Genomic DNA, 21,897 nt, shown 5'->3' with positions numbered 1-21,897 from the left:
TTCTTTCCATTCAACAGGTCCTGCAATTCTTGCTCATACGTACAGATTTGTCCAAAATTTAAGAGCAAGTAGCAGATGTATTTTAAATATAATGTTGTGATTAACCATATTGTACAACAGAAGAAGGATAAGTAAAGAATCAAAAATAGCGATAACAACAGAAAGAATTCGGAGTATGAGGTCACCGACATTTCAGAAAGCGCGAATTGTGCAGAAATGCAACGGTTGACGCGAGATTTAGTAGGCGACTTACGCTGCTTAACATGGTGAGTATAAGGAGTCGAAAGTTCCGATGAAGTGACTGTTTAACGAAACTTCCGTAAATTCAAAAACGTTTTGGTCTGAATTTTCCAGAAATTATCAGTTATCATACATATTTCACCGCCGTCTCGCTGAATACTGTCAGTCTGCTGCAGTGCACAAATACAAACTATGAAAATATCTTTCTTTATGTAACTGAAGGTATTTATTTTGTTTCAGGGTGAAAAATTGGGCTCTGAAGTTCGGTGTTGGTCTTTGGGAGTTCAGCCGGCAATTCACGAAAATGGTTGACATACAAAAGGTAAATCAAAAGTTTCTTTCTTTTTCAAATAATTAATTGTTTAGTTTGCCTATACTCTATGAAAACAGTTCTCACTGTTTCTAGTCGTTTTTATGTAACATATTCTGCAATGTTCATTGATGCTATGAAATGATATATTATATTCACTTAGTCACGTGTCATGTAAATGCAACAGCCTTTGTGTTCTTCATGTAGTAATATCAAACTGTTGTACAATAAGCTGGCTGAGACGCACTAAACATAACAGGTTACTTCAGAGCTCGTTTAACTGTCTCAGCTAACGTACTAAGAAATTTACCGTCAGGATGATAATCTCTGCACAAACCTCCTCTGTTCTGTTGCATGAGATGTTACTGCTTCTAAGTACTGTTTCTGACAGCAATGTATTTTTGCTAGTGTGATAGATCGAAACCATGCGAAGAACCTTCCTCTTCGTGTAGCAGACGAAGTCGACCTATAACTCACCTTAAAGTGCAGCCCGCTGCATAGTTTTTTTTTTTAATTTCCTTAAATAAATGTTGTCTCTGAAATAAAATACGCCTGTTGCGAGTTGTGACGTCACCATTATGCTTTTATACTGAGTTGCTACCCAAGAAGGCACCAGACTGTATAAAAGTGTTAGGATAATACATCATACAACGTTCTCAAGGTCGTTACGTGTTCTCACATCTCGCCGTATGAGGGCACATTCAGTATCATCCAACATGACCGTTTTGGTGGTCCAGGTGAGGCATAATGTTGTATTGGCTTCTGCCCCCCAGTTCTTTGAACACGGTATACTCATCGGTTGCTGTTATTGTGACACTGTGCTCCTTCCCATGTGCTTCTTTTCAGTGATGCATTCAGTCCTTACTTCATTTTCATGGATGACAATGCGCGACCGGATAGAGCAGAGCAGTTGGAGGAGCTGTTGGAATGAGAGTGTACTCGGCAAATAGGCTGGCCTGCAATTCCGTCAACTTAAATCACAGCGAGCATGTGTGGGATGCTCTGGGGAGACATATTTCATCAAGTCAACATGAACCTGCGCCCATCCAGCAGTTTTCAAGCGCGCTAGCGACGGATGGAACACCCTGTCACAACAACTCCTTACCAGTCTTCCGCCCAGCATGGGAGCACGTTGCAGAACTTGCACTGGCGTGTTGGTTATCAGACGCACTATTAACAACGACGTCCTGCTTTTTTAATGTCCAGGGGATCATCATAAATCGCAGTGAGTTCGGTCTCATTATTGTCTGTCTTCGAATAAAAGTGTCATTTATGTTGGTCTCATTGCTTTTATCTTTCAGTTAGCTGCTGTACTATATGGTAGGACTTCTTTTTACTTGTATGTACGGTCCAAGTTTCATCAAGTTATCTTCTTGGCAGTCACTCATCATATGAAATCTACACTATTGGCCATTAAAATTGCTACACTATGAAGATGACGTGCTACTGACGCGAAATTTAACCGCCAGGAAGAAGATGCTCTGATATGCAAATGATTAGCTTTTCAGAGCATTCATACCAGGTTGGTGCCGATGGCGACACCTACAACGTGCTGACATGAGGAAAGTTTCTAACCGATTTTTCATACACAAACAGCAGTTGACCGGCGTTGCCTGGTGAAACGTTGTTGTGATGCCTCGTGTAAGGAGGAGAAAAGCGTGCCATCACGTTTCCGACTTTGATAAAGGTCGGATTGTAGCCTATCGCGATTGCGGTTTATCGTATCGCGACATTGCTGCTCGCGTTGCTCGAGATCCAATGACAGTTAGCAGAATATGGAATCGGTGGGTTCTGGAGGGTAATACGGAACGCCGAGCTGGATCCCAACAGCCTCGTATGGCTAGCAGTCGAGATCACAGGCATCTTATCCGTATGGCTGTAACGGATCGTGCAGCCACGTCACGATCCCCGAGTCAACAGATGGGGACGTTTGCAAGACAACAACCATCAGCACGAACAGTTCGACGACGTTTGCAGCAGCATGGACTATCAGCTCGGAGACCACAGCTGCGGTTACCCTTGACGCTGCGTCACAGACAGGAGCGCTTGCGATGGTGTACTCAACGACGCACTTGGGTGCACGAATGGCAAAACGTCATTTTTTCGGATGAATCCAGGTTCTGTTTACAGTATCATGATGGTCGCATCCGTGTTTGGCGACATCGCGGTGAACGCACATTGGAAACGTGTATTCGTCATCGCCATACCGGCGTATCATCTGGCGTGAGGGTATGGAGTGCCATTGGTTACACGTCTCGGTCACCTCTTGTTCGCATTGGCGGCACTTTGAACAGTGGACGTTACATTTCAGATGTGTTACGACCCGTGGCTCTACCCCTCATTCGATCCCTGCGAAACCCTACATTTCAGCAGGATAAAGCACGACCGCATGTTGCAGGTCCTGTACGGGCCTTTCTAGATACAGAAAATGTTCGATTGCTGCCCTGGCCACCACATTCTCCAGATCTCTCACCAATTGAAGACGTCTGGTCAATGGTGGCCGAGCAACTGGCTCCTCACAATACGCCAGTCACTACTCGTGATGAACTGTGGTACGGTGTTGAAACTGCATGGGCAGCTGTACCTGTACACGCCATCCAAGCTCTGTTTGACTCAATGCCCAGGCGTATCAAGGGCGTTATTAGGGCCAGAGGTGGTTGTTCTGGGTACTAATTTCTCAGGATCTATGCACCTAAATTGCTTGAAAATGTAATCACATGTCAGTTCTAGTATAATATATTTGTCCAATGAATACCCGTTTATCAACTGCATTTCTTCTTGGTGTAGCAATTTTAATGGCCAGTAGTGTACTTTCATCCGTACGTTCTGCACACCATGGTATTTTTAAATTGTGATTGTTACCGGTGATTTTCCGTCAATAATGCGAACAAATAATAATGGAACTCCAGAATGAAATTTTCACTCTGCAGCAGAGAGTGCGCTGTGATTTCATTCTAGAAAAATCCCCCAGGCTGTGGCTGAGCCTTGTCTCCACGATACGCTTTCTCCCAGGACTGCCAGTTCTGCAAGGTACTTCTGTGAAGTTTGGAAGGTAGGAGACGAGGTACTGCAGAATTAAAGCTGTGATGTTCAGTCATTGGAGCGGTGAACATATTGAACACAAGATGTATATGGAAAATGAATTCGAGAAAACACTTAAGTATCAGAATCACAATAAGAAATATGGTAACATGCTCCGAATTGTCTTCAACTGAATGGGTATAGGCTAGGAACTAGACTCCTCGTGGAGAGGGAATGGGTTGTGTCACGTTCCCGACCCTAACCTCACCTGCAAGTCACACATGAAAAATAAATCAGTAGTACAGCGCATACAAGAATATGACGGCAAACATCTGGTGTCTGTTATAAAGGAAGATCTTGAACTCCCTAAGGATGCGTTTAGAAGGTTGGAACTGACAAAAATAACACGGCAGTGATGGACTGCGATGTCGCTGATCGGGACTGCTCTTCTGTCCATGTGATTTACCCTCGAAGGAACACACATCAAGGATTTACTGAATGATTAATTTGGGTCTCGAAAACGAGGATAAGGAAGCTCAGACTGCAGAAGAAGAAAATGTGCATGCTGAGCTGCCACCAGTTGAAGGTGACAGTGGAGGTGCTAAATGTGTGCTGCTGCTAAAGACTGCATATCATTACTCATTCTTTGAATGCTGTAATTTATGACTGCAAATATCTGTCACCTTATTTGTGTCATTTCATTGTAAGCTAGCCATTTTTGTTACTGCTTTTGTGGAATAAAAAAAATTTAGGAAAAGGAAGAGCACTTGCCCGAAAATGGCAAGGTCCCGAGTTCGAGTCTCGGTGTGGCACACAGTTTTAAAATGCCAGGAAGTTTAATGATGGAACTTTTTGACTATTTATTCTGCTTGTGTCCCTACATTTCATTACAATTTTCACACTTTGCAACTTTTCTATAGAACACAACTGTGAATATCCCCACGGACCTTCCAACATTGTTCACAGGGTCATTTATGGTGCAGTAAACAGTGAGGGCCCAACATCTTGAAGGAAGGAAGATTAGGGTTTTACGTCCCGTCGACAATGTTGTTAAGGTGGGGAAGGAAATCGGCCGTGCCCTTTAAAAGAAATCATTCCGGCATATGCCTGAAGCGATTTAAGGAAGCACGGAAAATCAAAATCTGGATGACGGGATGTATATTTTAATTGAAGTCCACCCGAAGGCGAATGAAGTGTGATAACCACTGCGCCAGCTCCCTCAATCAATAACTTAAGACACTCTCGAAGTTGCTTTCAGATCTGGTTTCTCCCCGTTAAGATGAACGTTCTGTGCTCTACCTGCTAGGAATTCGTAAATCAAAAAGTCGTCCGATTTTCCGTATGCTCGTATTTTCTCCACTATTCCAATAGCGCTATGACGTGTGCTTCTGCTGCCTATGAGTAACTTCCGAAGCATCAGTGCAACAATGTCATGGATGTGGAAACCCGTTGTTCGAAGCAATTGCCGCTCTCCGTAGTTACGGCAATAACATTCTCCACCGTAGCGTGAAAATATTTCATAGATCGTTACGAATTGTCCGGGACCCACTGATCCGTACAAACATCTGTTTACGCACGGGTTGCTGTCCGCAGATACAAAATTACGCATGATAGACAAATCTTTCCCGATCAGAAAATGCGCGCTCGAAGCTATTAGACAACATAACCAAAACTGCGCAGTTGCCTACCGCTGATGTAAACTAAATATTGCCTTCATTTCACGGGCTAAATATAATACGAGGAAGTTCCATCAGAGGTTCCATGTTTCGAGAGATGTAGGAAAGAGAAGTGCTTCTGGAGTGCGTCGCAATTAGCGGCTAATTGCTGCAAGGGCTGCAAGCAGCAGGTGTCTGAGGCCTTCACGAGAACTGTTGGAGGACAACTTGTTCCGAGTGGTCGCCCTGTCTGAGTTCAGCCGTCTGAAATGTGTAGCAGCCAGGTGTTGCTTTATTAACGAGGTCCTGAAATACCCGACAACCCCCGCGTATCCACCACAGAGTGTTAAGCAGAAGTCTGCGCGGGTGAGGATATCCGAGGATATTCCGCAGATTCTTCTTCTTATTATTATTAATGTTAATTGTCGCATTGGCCTGGGAAACAATATGCGTTCTGCACATTCCTCCACCAATTATTTCTATTCCTGACTTTCGGAGCTCATGGTCCTTTCCTCAGGGCCATCACCTCTGTATCTGTGTTGATACCATCCTTACATCTTGTCCTCTGCCCCTTCTACTCTCAGTAGTCTTTCCTCTTCCTTCCTAATTAGGTATCCTACCGACATCAGTCTTCTTTTCTTCGTTCTTCGGCCGATACAAACTTGTGAGTACAGGTTTGCCAGTTTCTGGTTCTTTAAATATAGTCCATTCCCGTGAATGGGTGACCCTTTGGGTTGGGTTGTTTGGGGGAAGAGACCAGACAGCAAGATCATCGGTCTCATCGGATTAGGGAAGGACGGTGAAGGAAGTCGGCCGTGCCCTTTCAAAGGAACCATCCCGACATTTGCCTGGTGCTATTTAGGGAAATCACGGAAAACCTAAATTAGGATGGCCGGACGCGGAAATGAACCGTCGTCCTCCCGAATGCGAGTCCCTTTTGGGGCAAAATATTTTACTTAATATCTCTTGCTCGAATACATGCACTTTTTGTTCATCTTTTCTACTTAATATAAATGTTTCAGACCCATATAGAGCTATCGGAAGAAAACACTCTGGTACAGAATGCTTTTCAAACTTCTCGAAATTGCTGTACCGCACAACACGTCCCTTACCCCAAAATACGCTCTGTTCGTCGCTGCAATCCTTGCCTTAATCTCAATCGATGTTCTGTTTTTTTTTTGTTTTTTTTTTTTGCTAAAATTGCTTCCTAAACATTTAAATAAGTCTATTCTTTTAAAATTCAATTCATCAGTTGTCAGTAGGGTACCAACATTGGGTACCCTGTTTATCACCATGCACTAATTCTCCTCGTTAATTTGTAGCCCTTCTTTCCTTGCAGTATTTCTGTAAGAACTTGTCACGAGCTGCAGGTCCACTTCGCTATCACTTACCTGCGTATGAAAGCCGATTTATTCTATTATTACATCGTCTTATTTCAGCTAGGCTGAATTATTTTGTGTTCTCTCTCTATCTTTTGTAAAATTAAACAAAAAGATATTGGTGATAATGAGTCTCCTAATCTAAGGCTAGTTCTGATCCCACAATATTCTGACACGCCTTTACTGATAGATTTCCTCTAGACACATCTCTACTAGACGTAATAACTTTTGTGGAAACAGACTCTTTCAACACATTGGTGACTCTGCCCTTTATGCTGTCAATAATTTTTTTGAAGGCAACAACAACCTTGTGAACCTCAACGTTATGTTACCAACCTTTATCGGTTACCTATATGTGCGTAATAAGCCTACATACAGGGTGAATCACTTAAAACTTGCACCACAATTATTGTGGAAACAGAAAGTGCTACTGATGTGCGAATTTCACAGAATTGATTGGTGGCCAGGCGCCCGTATTGTTAGCCAATCAACAGATTGTAGTAATACTTAGAAAGTATATTTATTGTGTAAACATACACTTTTTAAATGGAACAATGACTATTGATATTAACATACTAAGAGTAGGGTAAACTGGAATTTCAGTGGTGTTTGTTGCTGGATTCTAGTGCTAGTCGTTTACGAGATATTATGTTTTGAAAAGTTCCCAAGCCGACACTTGAACTATACCTGTGGTAGCACACACTAAAGAACAACATAAATGCATACAGTAATTATATAGATTCTGACCAGTAACGAGACAATTGACCATCACAGGCTGTGTTCAAAATGACCGGCGGCAACAGCTATACAAGCTTCCAGTCTGGTATGGAACGACTGCAGAACTCGTGCTAGCATTTTAGCGGAGATGTCCGAGAAGGCTGCAGTAATACGTCGTTGCATATTGCCGGACGTTGCTGGTGTCTCCTAGCATACAGGGTCTTTCAGCTTTCCCCACAAAAAAAAGTGTAGCGGTGTCAAATCAGGAGAACGGACTGGCCAAGTTACAGGTCCCCTGCGTCCAATTCAATGATTTGGAGACAATTCGTGAAGAAATGCTGTAGTACTTCGTGAACTAGGGGTTGGACAGCTATCATGGCGGTACCACAGGTTCCTCTAGTCTGCAGAGGAACGTCTTCCAACACCCGTGGAAGATGGTCTGTTAGGAGGCTTCGATACTGGGGCGCTTTCATTGTTCCATCGATGAAAAAGGGGTTTATGAGCTGATGCTTCACTATCCCACACCTCACCACACGTTTACACTTCTGACAAAATCAATGGGGATTGTCAAAACCTCAATAATGCATGTTTCAGCGGTTTGCCAGGGTATGATTGGTAAATGTGGCTTCATCACTACACAAGATACATGATACATCTGGAGTATCCTGTCTAAATATCTATGTACAGGAATTAACATGAGGCTCATAATCGCTTCCTTAGAGCTTTTGATGGAAAGAAACATGGTAGTGTTGGAACCTATGTTGATGAAGAATGCGTAAGACACTTGCCTCACTCATCCCACTTCCTCATGAGATTGTGCGGAAGCTAACATGCAGATCAACTGCAAGAATCTCAATATCGCCTTCTTCTGTCATCACTTGTTTCCTTCTGTTACGTTGTCTAGGTGTTACACTACCACTTTCACGTAACTGGTTGAAGAGGTTGATAAATAACGCTGAGATGGTTGATATATATTGGGATATATTTGCCACATACACCATGCAAGAACGAAGTGCATTCTTCCTACACTCTCCGTACTCCATGAACATGTCGGCTCTTTTCTGCACCGTAAAAGCCATCCTCCACTTATGACCTACTGCTTGGACTGTCACACATCAACTGACCAGCAAGTCGCAGTGCACTCAGGGAACACACTAGCACACTGCAAGCAAATATAACGACATCGCGCGTAGCAACTACGCTGGTTGAATGGCACAAACAAGTATAGGTGTGGAAACTTTTCAAAATATGATATCTCGTAAACGACTCGCACTAGAATCCTGTTACAAACATACCTGACATTCCAATTTACCCTACTTTTAGTTTGGTAGTGTCATAGGTATTGTTCCATTTAAAAAAAGTTTAGGTTTGCACAAAAATACACTAAGTATTACTACAGTCTTTCGATTGGCTAACAGTACTAGCCCTTGACTACCTATACATTTAGTGAAAACTGCGCATCAATAGCACTTTCCATTCCTGCAATATTTATGGTGTAAGTTTTTGGTGAATCACTTCATTTGGTTGGTCTGTTTCTTCTGAAATCACAGCCGTAGTCCCACATAATTCCTTCTTAAGTTGGGATCATTTTCCTCAGTAGACACTTACACAGAACTTGGTAGATTACATTAGTGAGTGCAATCCTTCAATAATTATCAAATGTAAAGTGGTGTAGTATAGGGAATATTACGGCCATTTTCCAATCATCAGGCAATAGTTTCGTAATCATTTTAATCAGCACAGGTCCACCATTTGATATTCACCGAAAGCCTTATCATTTTTTAGGTTTTTTGATTATTTGTCGTATTTCTCCTTCAGGGATCTCTACGCTGTTATCTATGGTGTCTGATACCTCACATGGCAAAGAGTGAATGCGGTCATCAAGTTTAGTAATTCTGCGAAGTACTGTGCTCATCGCCGTTCTACTTTCGTGTCATTCGTGAGGCTCTTCCCCTGCGTGTCTCTAGCTAATGTTTTCCTTTTCTTTAATTTATGTGTTACTCTCTTTACTTTTTGGTACATTCGCCCTATTCTGTGCTGGATACAGTCCTCTACGGCTTCTCCTATTAGCTCCTTGTAATACTTCAATTTCTCTTACCTTATTATATTTGCTGTTTTCTTCCTTATTCTGGTATACTTGTCTTTTAACTCTTCGTCTCTCATATTTTCTAATCACCTCTTCCTAGCCAATCTTCCCTCTCCAATATTTTGCAGGCACATTTCATTGTACCACACTTCCTTGCTGATTCAGGAAGTAGTAAATACTTTGAGGATAATATCCCACACCAACGCTTTGGGGTTAAAAGTTATAGGATAGCATCAATATCACTATTTTCGTCTGTTTAGATTACATACGAGCGACAGTAATAATAATTATTGTTTTAATCCACTATTATCAACATTCGGGGTTCATTACCAGTGTTCTGTGAACACGAGGCAGGAAAACGATATGCACTTTGATAACACCTGCTTAAGCATTCTACAGAAAGGTGTGTATTACAAAGCAGGTTTAATTTTCAATGGGTTTCAGCAGAGATGAAAAAAATGAGCGATAAACACCAAATCTTCCAATCTAAGTTGAAAGGTTTCCTTGCGGCATACTACTTCTATTCTTTACAGGAATTCCTCACAGTAGTTGAGAAGTTTTCTTTGCGATGTTATTTATTCCTACAGCGTCTCACAATTTTTCCGTGTTTTATTAATTACTTCGCTTATAAATTTTCTAGTCCACCTTCTGTAAATTATACGGGGTCTTCCAAGAGGTAATGTTCAGGGTTATTACAGCAACGATAATTCGAAGGAAAAAGTCTAGTCAACATGGGCTCTAAAATGCATACCTTTCGAGCTATGATCACTTCTTCAGTAGAAGAGATTCTTTTCACATAATCGAAGATGAAAAAGTGCTCGTAGCTCCTAAGGTATGCATTTTAGAATCCATGTTGACTAGACTTTTTCCTTCGAATTATCGTTGTTGTCATATCCCTTAATATTGACCATTCCACTTTATTATAGGAAATTTAATGTAGTTACCTTTTATACTGGGATACGTTTTCGCTGCAGGTCATAGTTCTCGAACACCACAGCCTCCAGTGAAAACGTAACCCAGCACAAAATTTAACCAAATTAAATTTCCTACAAAATGCCCCTGTAAGACTAATAGTTTGCGTGTAGCGAGCGCAACAATATGAGACCGTCGCGTCTGGTTTTAGGAGGCGTTTTGGGCTGCAATAAACCTTAAGGTATTGGATGCTGAATCACTTTCTATAAGGATTTAATCCCTGCGGGTTAGCTATTTTGATTTTCCACGAACGATTGAATACATTGTCGATGAGTTCACAAATGTCAGAGGACACTAAAAGGCAGTTTCATGTTGGGTTATGCATGTAAAACGTGCCTGCGTATTTTTGCTTACAGCGTATTATTCCCTGTTGCAGCTTAGTTGTTTGCTTGCTGTTAAAATGAAGCCTGACAAGACCATATCACCATCTGTTTTGAGCCGTTGTTTTGTTCGTGATCTAGAGTACTACATATTTGGTGGCTATTACTATGCTAGCCGAGCTGCTCGTAGAAATTTAACACTGCGCTGTGTTTAGCAGGTGCTGGATTAGTGGTTCAGCAGACTGACGGCAGTGTTCTCAAATTTCATTTCAAAGGAAGACAGAAAGACTAGAGGTTTTCGTCTCCTTGCCATGTGATTGGAGAAGGCGCTGTATTTTTGTGTTTTATCAGTTGGTCGTTTCAGAGTAACCACTCTGCTTTTCTGAATAGTGTGGGTTGGGATGGAGCAGATAGTCTAATATGAATGGCCAGACATTTAGGTCAAGTTCAAAGTTTCAAATCGAAACTGGAGAGTTTCCTCATGGGTCACTCCTTCTATTCTGTCGAGGAGTACATTGGAAAATTAAACTGGTTCCTATGTTATATTGTTGACTGCTTTTACTTAAACTTATGGTTTGTCTTTCTTTTTTGGTTGATAAACATTTTATTTTATCTTTTATTACTTTTATGTTGTAATTTCATGTACTGACACGTTCCATGACCTTGGAGATTTGCTCCTCAATTTCGTCATACGGAACAAGACGAGTAAAATAAAAATAAATGAAATAACCAAAATAATAGTTCATAAATATTTACCAGAAATGTCATAAAATGTAGATAGACGCAAACTATCCCGAGAAAGCCTACTTACAGAGTTTCAAAAACCAGTTTTATGTGATCAGGCTACAAATATTTTGCAACCACTACGTTCCTGGGATTTCGAGGACAAGGTTAGACTAATTCCAGAACGCAGAGATGTTTGAACAATCATTCTTCCCAAGCTTCATATGTAAATGGAACGGGAAGAAGCCATACCAATGGTACGATGTGAACCACACTCTGCCACTCACTTCACAGCGGTTTGCAGAGCAAATGTAGTTGTAGAATATGATTAATTAGTTTCGAAAAATGAGGTTTAAAACTACATTTTGCATCTACGTTTAGTGCTTTGAAAGTGGAGAATTATCGCCTACTGGAACAGTATGGAGAAAGAAAGAAAGAAATTTTTTAACGTCCTGTCGACAATACGGGAAAGAGTACAGAGTGGGGAAGGAAATCAGCAGTGCGCTATTGATAGGAATCATCGCGGTATTTGTGCCAAAAAATTTAAGGGATCCACGTAAAACCGAAATCCGGTCAGCCGAAAGTTGATTTAAACCGGGATATTGACAGAAGGAAACCACGTCAAACATAAATGTGACTGGCTGTGCGGAGAATTGACACCCACTCACCGCAAAGGCGATCCAAGTGCCTCACTACTATGATATCTGTTCTCCTTTATTAGAGTATGTTCGTCTCAAAATAGTGCATACGTGCCAAAGTGGATGGGCAACCCGTACCAGCTGGCCTGAAACGAAAGGAGCACCTCTGTTCTCGTAGCGTTGCATAAGCAAATCCAGTTACATGAGCAGCACGTCAGTCCAGATTGAGCTACGGCACACGGTGCTGTTGAGTCACGCCACACGCTCGCGGTGGAAGCTCGCGCCGACCAACCGTCACATGACAATCGATTCTCGCTTAACGACCCGTCCACACGCGATGTTAGCGCAATCGATAGTCTAGCGAGGCTGGCTCGCTGCGTGGTAATCGCACCCCTTCCACCCCTACTGATGTTTGCTGTCAAAACACTTGTGCGCTACTGCTTCGCGGGTACTGATGCTAATGTGTAAATAATTCGTGGCGGTTGTCAGAAGAAAACACGATAATAATTAAGATAGCGTTCATTGGGACTTTCTGTTACGGGTTTGCGGTATCAAATGAAATACTAAGCGAGCGTTTGCGTGGTTCAGTTGCTATAGGTGTAGGTGACCAATGGGAGAATTTCGCTTACGTTGATGCAATGAACATGAAAGGACGAAAGCCGTATAAGTGTCAGGTGTCTCGCCAACGAACAGTTACAGCCATTGTGGTTTATGAACTTATAGAAAATTTATATACTGTATAAAAAATGTAATTTAGAAACCTACTGACCAGGCACGAGTATTTCAGTTTTCAGAAATCCGAGGTTCTTAGTCATATGTCTTTATGATTTCACACCATTGTTTTCGATACAAAAGATGCTTCCTTCCTTAATTAGTTATTTCTTCCTTACATGGATAACAATTACGATTTTTCGCTTTGCTGCGGACCGTGTCAATGAGTTGAGAGACATAATACACCTTCTCAGTGAAAAATATGGGAATATGCTGACAATTTAAATTATTCTCTTTTACAAATAATCTTAATTTGTCTTTGTTTTCATATGGGGATATACACTTAGCTCTTTGTGCAATGAAGCGCGCCGGCCACCGTGGCCGAGCAGTTCTAGAGACGCTTCAGTCCGGAACCGCGAGACCGCTACGGTCGCAGGCTCGAATCCTACCTCGGGCATGGATGTGTGTGATGTCCTTAGGTTAGTTAGGTTTAAGAAGTTCGAAGTTCTAGGAGACTGATGACCTCAAATGTTAAGTCCCATAGCGCTCAGAGCCATTTGAACCATATTTTTTTTGCTATGAAGCGCGCACACGCACACACACACACACACACACACACACATTACAATATTCATTATTCAGAAATTCTTCTTTGGAGTAGGAGGAGTTATCAATGAGTTTGATCTCAGTTTAAGTGTGCAGTTAAATCTACTATCTATTAAACTGTTCATAACACTGGGCAACTAGTCAAAGATTTTGATGGCTGAATACCTCAGACCTTTTAATGCTGAACCTCGGACGAAATAACCCAATTATTCTTCTAGTATCACCTTTATGAATCTACTGCTCTTTTTGAAATGTGATTGGTTGTCGACGAAAACTTCACAAAGGCGGCTGTTCACAATATGTTCAAGTGTTAGATTAGGGGTCTACAAAAGTTCATATTAACCTTAGTTTGTGCTTCTGTGCAATGAACACTTTGCCCCAGGTTATGCCCGAAAGACTGTATTGAGTGAAGAGGGTAATAGGAGACTATTAACATTTATTGTGCCAGAATGTCGGTTCTGTCTGAAAAAAAAATCCAGTGATACAAAAAAATCACTAAGTAAAAATACGTATTGAATATGGGGATTTTTGTGCTGTTGCTTCGGCCGTTTGAATGGCTCGCCGCCCAGAAATACTCTGCTCTTAGCTTCCCATCAAGGGTGGCATAAACTTCACGTATCGTTTGATTTGGTGGCATTAGTTTCCGTGAAGAAAGGGGTCATTCACCAAGCGTCGAGATATTCATAAGGTCGCAATATACTCAACATATATTTTTACTCGGCAGTTTGTCACTTCTGCAAATGGCTTATAACACTGAATTTGTCCCATAAGGTCGTTTATGCTGACACGATAAATAGAAAAAAAAGCATTTTAAAATATGCTACGTGTCGTCGTACTCTTTCTCCTCCTCCTCCTCCTCCTCCTCCTCCTCCTCCTCCTTCTTCTTCTTCTTCTTGACTCGAATCTACTATGAAACAAGAACATTTAGTGGAGATATTCTCTCTAATGAGGTACTTCATCCTATCGTGCCACTACTACTTAATGCTCTCGCTCTGCTGGTATTTTGGTTTGTGTATGAAGTTCCTAGAAAGTTTCCTCTCTTTTCTTGAAAACCTTTAAAGATGTTTACTTTATTTCTGAATTTTTCTCTGTTTTGAATAACGCCCTCTGTTATGTTCATATCTTGTAAGTGTTTTTGAGTATCTTCCATCCACCGATTCTTTCAAATGGTTCAAATGGCTGTAAGCACTATGGGACTTAACATTCGAGGTCAACCGTCCCCTAGACTTAGAACTACCTAAACATAACTAACCTAAGGGCATCACACACATCCATGCCCGAGGCAGGATTCCATCCTGCGACCGTCGCAGCAGCGCGGTTCCGGACTGAAGCGCCTAGAACCGATTCTTTCCCTTTTCGTTACTGAAACACTGTAAAATTTGAAGACTCTCTTAGTTAATCTGTTAGCCTTCTCTATTTCCTGATCTCCAAGGAAACTGACTCACATTTTGCGGATTGTGTCTGAAAGTCTGCGAATTGTTAGATTGCTTCTCAATTTGTAGTTTCATGTTCTTCTATGGTGAGACATACAATTTTTCTAAGGATTCTGCTCTCGTTATTCTATTTCTTCTACTTTAAGTGTGGCGCTGCAGTCTGCTGCATAGAGTGCTTGTGATTTCATAACTGTTTCACAGCGTCTGGGGATATATTTTTCGTTCTAGGTCTCGCTGGAGAGTTGATACGCCATTTTCATTTCCTAGGGCGTGACGTCGTTAGTTTCCTTGATCATTCCACTAATTTGAGTGATTTTGTTAGCTTTTCAAATATATTTTGTACGATTTTTGTGCATCTACATTATTTGCATGTATTCTTTTTTCGGTGTCGAGAATTCTAGTGTCGCTTTGTGTAATATTCTTCCAAGAGGTTTTGGATTGGCATAGATGGACAGATTTGTTTCAAAAGGCATTTAAAGAGTACAGAAATCCTGATTTTAAAAACGTTTTCTTTAAAACATGGCAGACAAGTAATTTTCGACAGTGTCAACAGTTAGGAACTTTTGGAGCCAAACAGTCTTTGTCTGAAGCCAAAATCTATATGCAAATGGCATAGGTAGGATGCAGTATCCAGTTCATCTAGAAGATCGCTTATGGACATGAGTGAATAGGCATGGAAAGGCATCACCAGTCGGCTGTTACGTACGTCTTTTCGCGTCGTGGTAGTGTGCATTGAAATACCGCTTTAAAAATGAAGGTTCTAAAAGACTGTGTGGAGCGCTGCTGGAGAAAGTTGTGTAGGTGGAGGAGGATTGAGCAGCGCAGAGCCGGGCACTAAGAGCGCAAGTTGCGGTCCCGCTGGCTGCGACGGCGCGTCCGCAGAGTCCGCAGGCGGTAATTAGAGGCCCTGCGTGTCCTTGTTTACCTTTGCGACCCGGAAAGCGGCCTCTCAAAGGCAAAGGAGCGTCGCCCCCCGCTACCGCCCCGCTGCTGCTGGCTGTGCCGGAATGCAGCGCCCTGGGCACATGCCTAGCGAGGCTCAGACCCTGCCGCGTAGGCCGCCCAGCGGCACAGCTGACAACCCGGCCACGCACCACACACCGACGGCCATCGCAAGGTTTTGCGCTTGCGCCTAGTAGAGCTGCCACACTGCAGCGTAGAACTACAACAGCGCATTGCTTCGAAACGCGTCCTACGCTTATGCAACCTTAACGCTTACAATTTCCTTCTCACATAATAGAAATTAGTATTATTTCTAATAATGGAATGTAGTCGATTTAAATCGGGTGATGCTGAGGGTATTAGATTAGGAAATGAGACGCTTAAAGTAGTAAATGAGTTTAGCTATTTGGGGAGCAAAATAACTGATGATGGTCGAAGTAGCGAGGATATAAAATGTAGACTGGCAATGGCAAGGAAAGCGTTTCTCAAGAAGAGAAATTTAACTTCGAGTATAGATTTAAGTGTCAGGAAGTCTTTTCTGAAAGTATTTGTATGGAGTGTAGCCATGTATGGAAGTGAAACGTGAACGATAAACAGTTTAGACAAAAAGAGAATAAAAGCTTTCGAAATGCGGTGCTACAGAAGAATGCTGAAGATTAAACGGATAGATCACATAGCTGATGAGGAGGTATTGAATAGAATTGGGAAGAAGAGAAATTTGTGGCACAACTTGACTAGAAGAAGGGATCGGTTGATGGGACATGTTCTGAGGCATCAAGGGATCACCAATTTAGTATTGGAGGGCAGCGTGAAGGGTAAAAATCGAAGAGGGAGACCAAGAGATGAATACACTAAACAGATTCAGAAGGATGTAGGTTGCAGTAAGTACTGGGATATGAAGAAGCGTGCACAGGATGGAGTAGCATGGACAGCTGCATCATACCAGTCTCTGGACTGAAGACCACAACAACAACAACTAATAATATACCGTGAATCCATTGAGGCGGCTGATATACAGGGAGAAACAAAATCCTGTCATTCGAATGCCACAGCACTTTTTTGTACTATACTGCAGTTTCCGTGTTATACCATATTGTCCGAGAAATGTATTTCGGCCATGCATGCATATTCCAACCTTTTTGGACTGCTACTCATATACTGAAGTCATTGTTATAGAGGGCGTTGTTCGTCCTCCATGACGTACTCTGTGGCTAGTTGTATAGGTCTGTAAATAGCAGCTTCAGTTTGAATTAAGCTATGTACAAGCTAAGATTGTGCATTTACAACCCTGCTGAATGTACATGAATCATTTCCTACAGTATGTTACTTAATGTGGTGTCCCCAGTTCTGTATAACTGTGATATAGATCTCGTTTTATGCCATTCAGTTTCTCATTCCCTTGTATGTCATGTAATTGCCAGCACTGATGATAGCAATACTGTAGCTGAAACAAGATTTGCAATAAAGTAAAGATTGAATCGCGACTGATTGCTGACTTCTTTCCATCCGAATTACACCACAGTCGTTGTGGACAAAGGTTCTAAAGGAATCAAACATTTTGAAATAATCCTATATTAAAACAACGAACTTTCACCCTACCGAGAACAGTCTTCACAAACATATGGTTGCAGCCGACACAGTCGCTGTACACAACGATTCTGATCGAAACCGTCCGCACTCGTGGTCTCGCGGTCGCGTTCTCGCTTCCCGAGCACGGGTTCCCGGGTTCGATTCCCGGCGGGGTTAGGGATTTTCACTTGCCTCGAGGTGACAGGATGTTTGTGTTGTCCTCATCATTTTATCCTCATTCATGAAAGTGGCGAGACGGGACTGAGCAAAGGTTGGGAATTTGTACGGGCGCTGATAACCGCGCAGTTGAGCGCCCCACAAACCAAAACATCATCATCTAATCGAAAACAACGTGATGAAATATTCATATATTAAAGCAAAGAACTTCCACGCTGCCGAGAACAGCTTCACAAACACAGTTGCAGCCAAGAAGTTATTGCAGCAAATCTTTAACTCAAGTATCGACACTTAATGGGAATTAATCGCCGTTAATTCCTTACTAGAAGGGTCGTCGCTACTCTAGAAGCTACATTCACCTGTACTCGGGAGATACTTTTGGGGATGTGGAGGGGTGGGGGGTTGAAGCTTTCTTTAAAAATCAGGGAGATCATTGCACTCAAAAGAGTTCGGTAAGAAGCTGCAGACAGTGGCTGTTATGGGAGTTGTTACAATATGGCGATTTCGAAAGTGGCTTGCACCACCCAGCAGGCTGCTTCAACGCTCATGTTCCAAACTGTTGTTAGTGAAGTATTAAAACGCTGGCGCATTATCGGAGGCGTCATTACGTATCACTGTCCAAATGGTTCAGACGGACGCGTCTCAAAGTATTACGACTTCAAAGTCATTGCTTTTCGATTCAATAAATTTTACCAATAGTCGTACACTTCAAGATATTTTATTTTATTCTGAAAGCAACCAGTTTCGGCAATTCATTTTTCCATCTTTTGGTTCCATACGCTTTTTTCAAATCAACGAACTTATCGTATAGCGCCCTAAAACTGGATATCGTGACCTCCAGTCGCTGTGCAACTGCTTCATACGAAAGCGTGACAGCAACGTTGATTTGAAAAAAGCATGTGGGGGTCTGAAGATGGCAAAATGAATCGTCGAAACTGGTTGCTTTCAGAATAAAATAACATATCTTAAAGTGTACGGTTGTTTGTAAAGCTTATTGAATTGAAAAATACATAACAGCCGATGTACCCTGGCCGCAATGGACCAACAGAGATTGAAAGTGATTGGTCCTCAGCAAACTTCCAGGCCCTAACGCACAGAAAATAGCTCATTCCTCAGAAGGTACCTAACCCGTCCAGACGCCAAACGACGCAGAGGGAGGGAGTTTTCCGTATCATCTGTACCTGTTCACCTATTCATTTCATTATGTTGTTTGATGATTTTTATCATGAGTGCCAACGTAAATTCGCTGTCGTGCTCTGTAGACCACTGTAGCACAATTTTGGCCTTGTGACATGGGCAGTTATCCTCGTGGAAGACGCCACCGCCGTCGGGCAAATCATCAAGCATGAAGAAACGTGGTCCACAGTTGCCATGGTGCCTAAAATTATTTCCACAGGTCCCATGGAAGCCGATGAACGTGCTGAGAAACACTTGCGTCTGCACCAGCATTGTACTCTGTCATCAGATCTGTCTATCTCGGTTTACAAAGTGGAGGGCCTCCGACCTCCAAGTTCTGTGATGGGGCGTGGATGTCCAAACCCTTGTGGCCTACTTTTGGTGTTGCTATCCTTCAACTATTTTCCATAGATGCTCACGACAGCAGCATGTGAAAAGCCGACCAGCTTCGCCATTTTCCAGATGCTCGTTCCCAGGAACAGAGCCATAACAATCTGCCGTTTTCAAGTTGCTTATGTCAGTGGATTTCCCCATTTGTGACACCACTTACATACTTTCCTTACCGCGTCACGTGCCCGTAACGCTACCAGTCGGCCTTCAGTCTCGCGAAGGGCAGCGGTCGTAGGATTTGGCTCACCAATGTATGCATTATTTATAATTGTTTCATGCGTAACGTAAAATTACAATTTTTGCCATCGTTGTAGAGGATTAATTAAATATGTAACTCGCTTTGCGGATAAGAAACTCGCCAAGTCAGACGTCTAAATATTCTCAGTAAGAACGTTATCGTCAACGCCACAGTCAAGCCAGAAATATTTCTTCCATCAGTCACGCCAGGAAATGTTCAGACGTCAAAACATAACAACAGCTGCAGTCGTTTTGGCATTATACACACTTCAAAAAAAGTTTTGCATCACCTCGGTTCCGAGAGTTCCAGGACCTGCACAGAGAACTGGCATAGAGATTAACATAAACATCATTTCCGCCCTTTTTATTGTTCATGAAAACCACACATTCCATGTTGTACCACCATACAGAGAGATCTTCAGAGGTGGTGGTGCAGATACACACATCAAGAAAAGTTTTGCATCACCTTAGTCCCGAGTGTTTCAGAACCTGTACAGAAAATTGGAATAGAGATCAACATAAACATCATTGCCGCCCTTTTTATTGCTCATGAAAACCACACATTGCATGTTGTACCACCATACAGCGAGACCTTCGGAGGTGGTGGTCCAGATTTCTGTACACACCGGTACCTCTAATACCCAGTAGCACGTCCTTTTGTATTGATGCATGCTGTATTCGTCGTGGCGTACTATCCACAAGTTCATCAAGGCACTGTGGGTCCAGATTGTCCCACTCCTCAATAGCGATTCGGCGTAGATCCCTCAGAGTGGCTGGTGGGTCACGTCGTCCATTAACAGCTCTTTTCAATCTACCCCAGGCATGTTCGATAGGGTTCCTGCCTGGAGAACACGCTGGCCACTCTAGTCAAGAGATGTCATCCTGAAGGAAGTCACTCAGAAGATGTGCACGATGGGAGTGCGAATTTCCTTCCATGAAGACGAATGCCCCGTCAATATGCTGCCGATATGGTTGCACTATCGGTCAGAGGATGGCATTCACTTACTAGACAGCCGTTACGGCGCCTTCCATGACCACCAGCGGCGTACTTCGGCCCCACATAATGCCACCCCAAAATCGCAGAGAACCTCTATCTTGCTGCACTCGATGGACAGTGTGTCAAAAGCGTTCAGCCTGACCAGGTTGCCTCCAAACACGTCTTCGACGATTGTCTGGTTGAAGGCATATACGACACTTAACGATGAACTGGATATCGTTGTCGGGCCCATCTGTACCGCGATGCATGGTGTAGTGTTTGCAAAGATGGACCTCGCCATGGACGTCGGGAGTGAAGTTGCGCTTCATGCAGCCTATTGCGCACAGTTTGAATCGTAACACGACGTCCTGTGGCTGCAGGAAAAGCATTATTCAACATGGTGGCGTTGTTGTGAGGGTTCCTCGAGCCATAATCCGTAGGTAGTGGCCATCCACTGCAGTAGTAGCCTTTGGGCGGCCTGAGCGAGGCATGTCATCGACAGTTTCTGTCTCTCTATATCTCCTACATGTCCGAATAACATCGGTTTGGTTCACTCTGAGATGCCTGGACACTTCCCTTGTTGAGAGCCCTTCCTGGCACAAAGTAACAATGCGGACGCGATCGAACCGCGGTATTGACCGTCTAGGCATGGTTGAACTACAGACAACACGAGCCGTGTACCTCCTTCCTGGGTGAATGACAGGAACTGATTGGCTGTCGGTTCCATCCGTCTAATAGGCGCTGCTCATGCGTGGTTGTTTACATCTTTGGGTGGGTTTAGTGACATCTCTGAACAGTCAAAGGAACTGCGTCTGTGATACAATATCCACAGTCAACGTCTATCTTCAGGAGTTCTGGGCACCGGGGTGATGCAAAACCTTTTTGATTGTTTGTTGAGCCTTATAGCGCCATGCAAGTTGCCTGAGGTCTCTATCGCCTCGTCGTTCCGAGGGGCACAGTGGATGTGATGGCATCCCTCAGAAGACGGCGACATTGCATGTAGTTTACTGCACACCATAAGAGCTTTGCAGGGGAAGAAAATGAGGGACGATTTAGGGGGTCCAGCCTACCATATGCTGCCACAGGCGGCCATCTATTACTGCCCCTTCTGCCTCATGTAGATACAGACCTCCTCATTCACAGCACACAGCCGCCTCCCTCCCACACCCTCGCACCGAATCACATGTTGGTAAAGCAGCATACAGTAACTTCATTTCCATAACACATATTAATGGAGCGACGAGGTCATTAATATCACTTAATAATCAGAGTGTGATGTTACTGCTCTAGTGACAAGCCTAAAAAAGAATTTATACTTGCCGTTGTAAACATTGTTATTTTCCACTTCGTTTGGTAACAACTTTCATCGGAAAAGATACACACGTTTGTTGTTAAATTATTCCTGACGACATATTCGCTCATTGATTCATTCGCATGAGACAAGTCCTTCCTTTGCTGCCTTTGTGGTCTTGTTCATTAGTCCTGTCTTCTCTTTTGGCCTGGACATTTTAATTATATCTTTATTACATGCCAAATGAGCAGTCCCCTTATCATTTACTTGAATTCCAACGAAGCCTTTCTTGAACGTTCCTTTCTTCGTCTTTTGTTGCGCAAGGTTC

At 42.8% G+C, this 21,897-nt stretch overlaps 1 protein-coding gene across 1 annotated transcript in view; it reads left to right on the top strand.

The window, feature by feature from the left end:
• The first annotated feature begins 496 nt into the window (after positions 1 to 496).
• LOC124613049 (voltage-dependent calcium channel subunit alpha-2/delta-3) overlaps positions 497 to 21,897 on the top strand; it is a 622,965-nt gene continuing 601,564 nt past the window's right edge. Inside the window, exon 1 of the mRNA XM_047141624.1 lies at positions 497 to 562. Within this exon, the coding sequence (XP_046997580.1) occupies positions 545 to 562 (18 nt within the window). The 5' untranslated portion in view covers positions 497 to 544. The remainder of the gene's footprint in view (positions 563 to 21,897) is intronic.

This window comes from Schistocerca americana, chromosome 4 (assembly GCF_021461395.2).
Source record: "Schistocerca americana isolate TAMUIC-IGC-003095 chromosome 4, iqSchAmer2.1, whole genome shotgun sequence".
Taxonomy (NCBI): Eukaryota; Metazoa; Arthropoda; class Insecta; order Orthoptera; family Acrididae; genus Schistocerca; species Schistocerca americana.
This window is presented reverse-complemented; position numbering and strand designations above follow the sequence as displayed.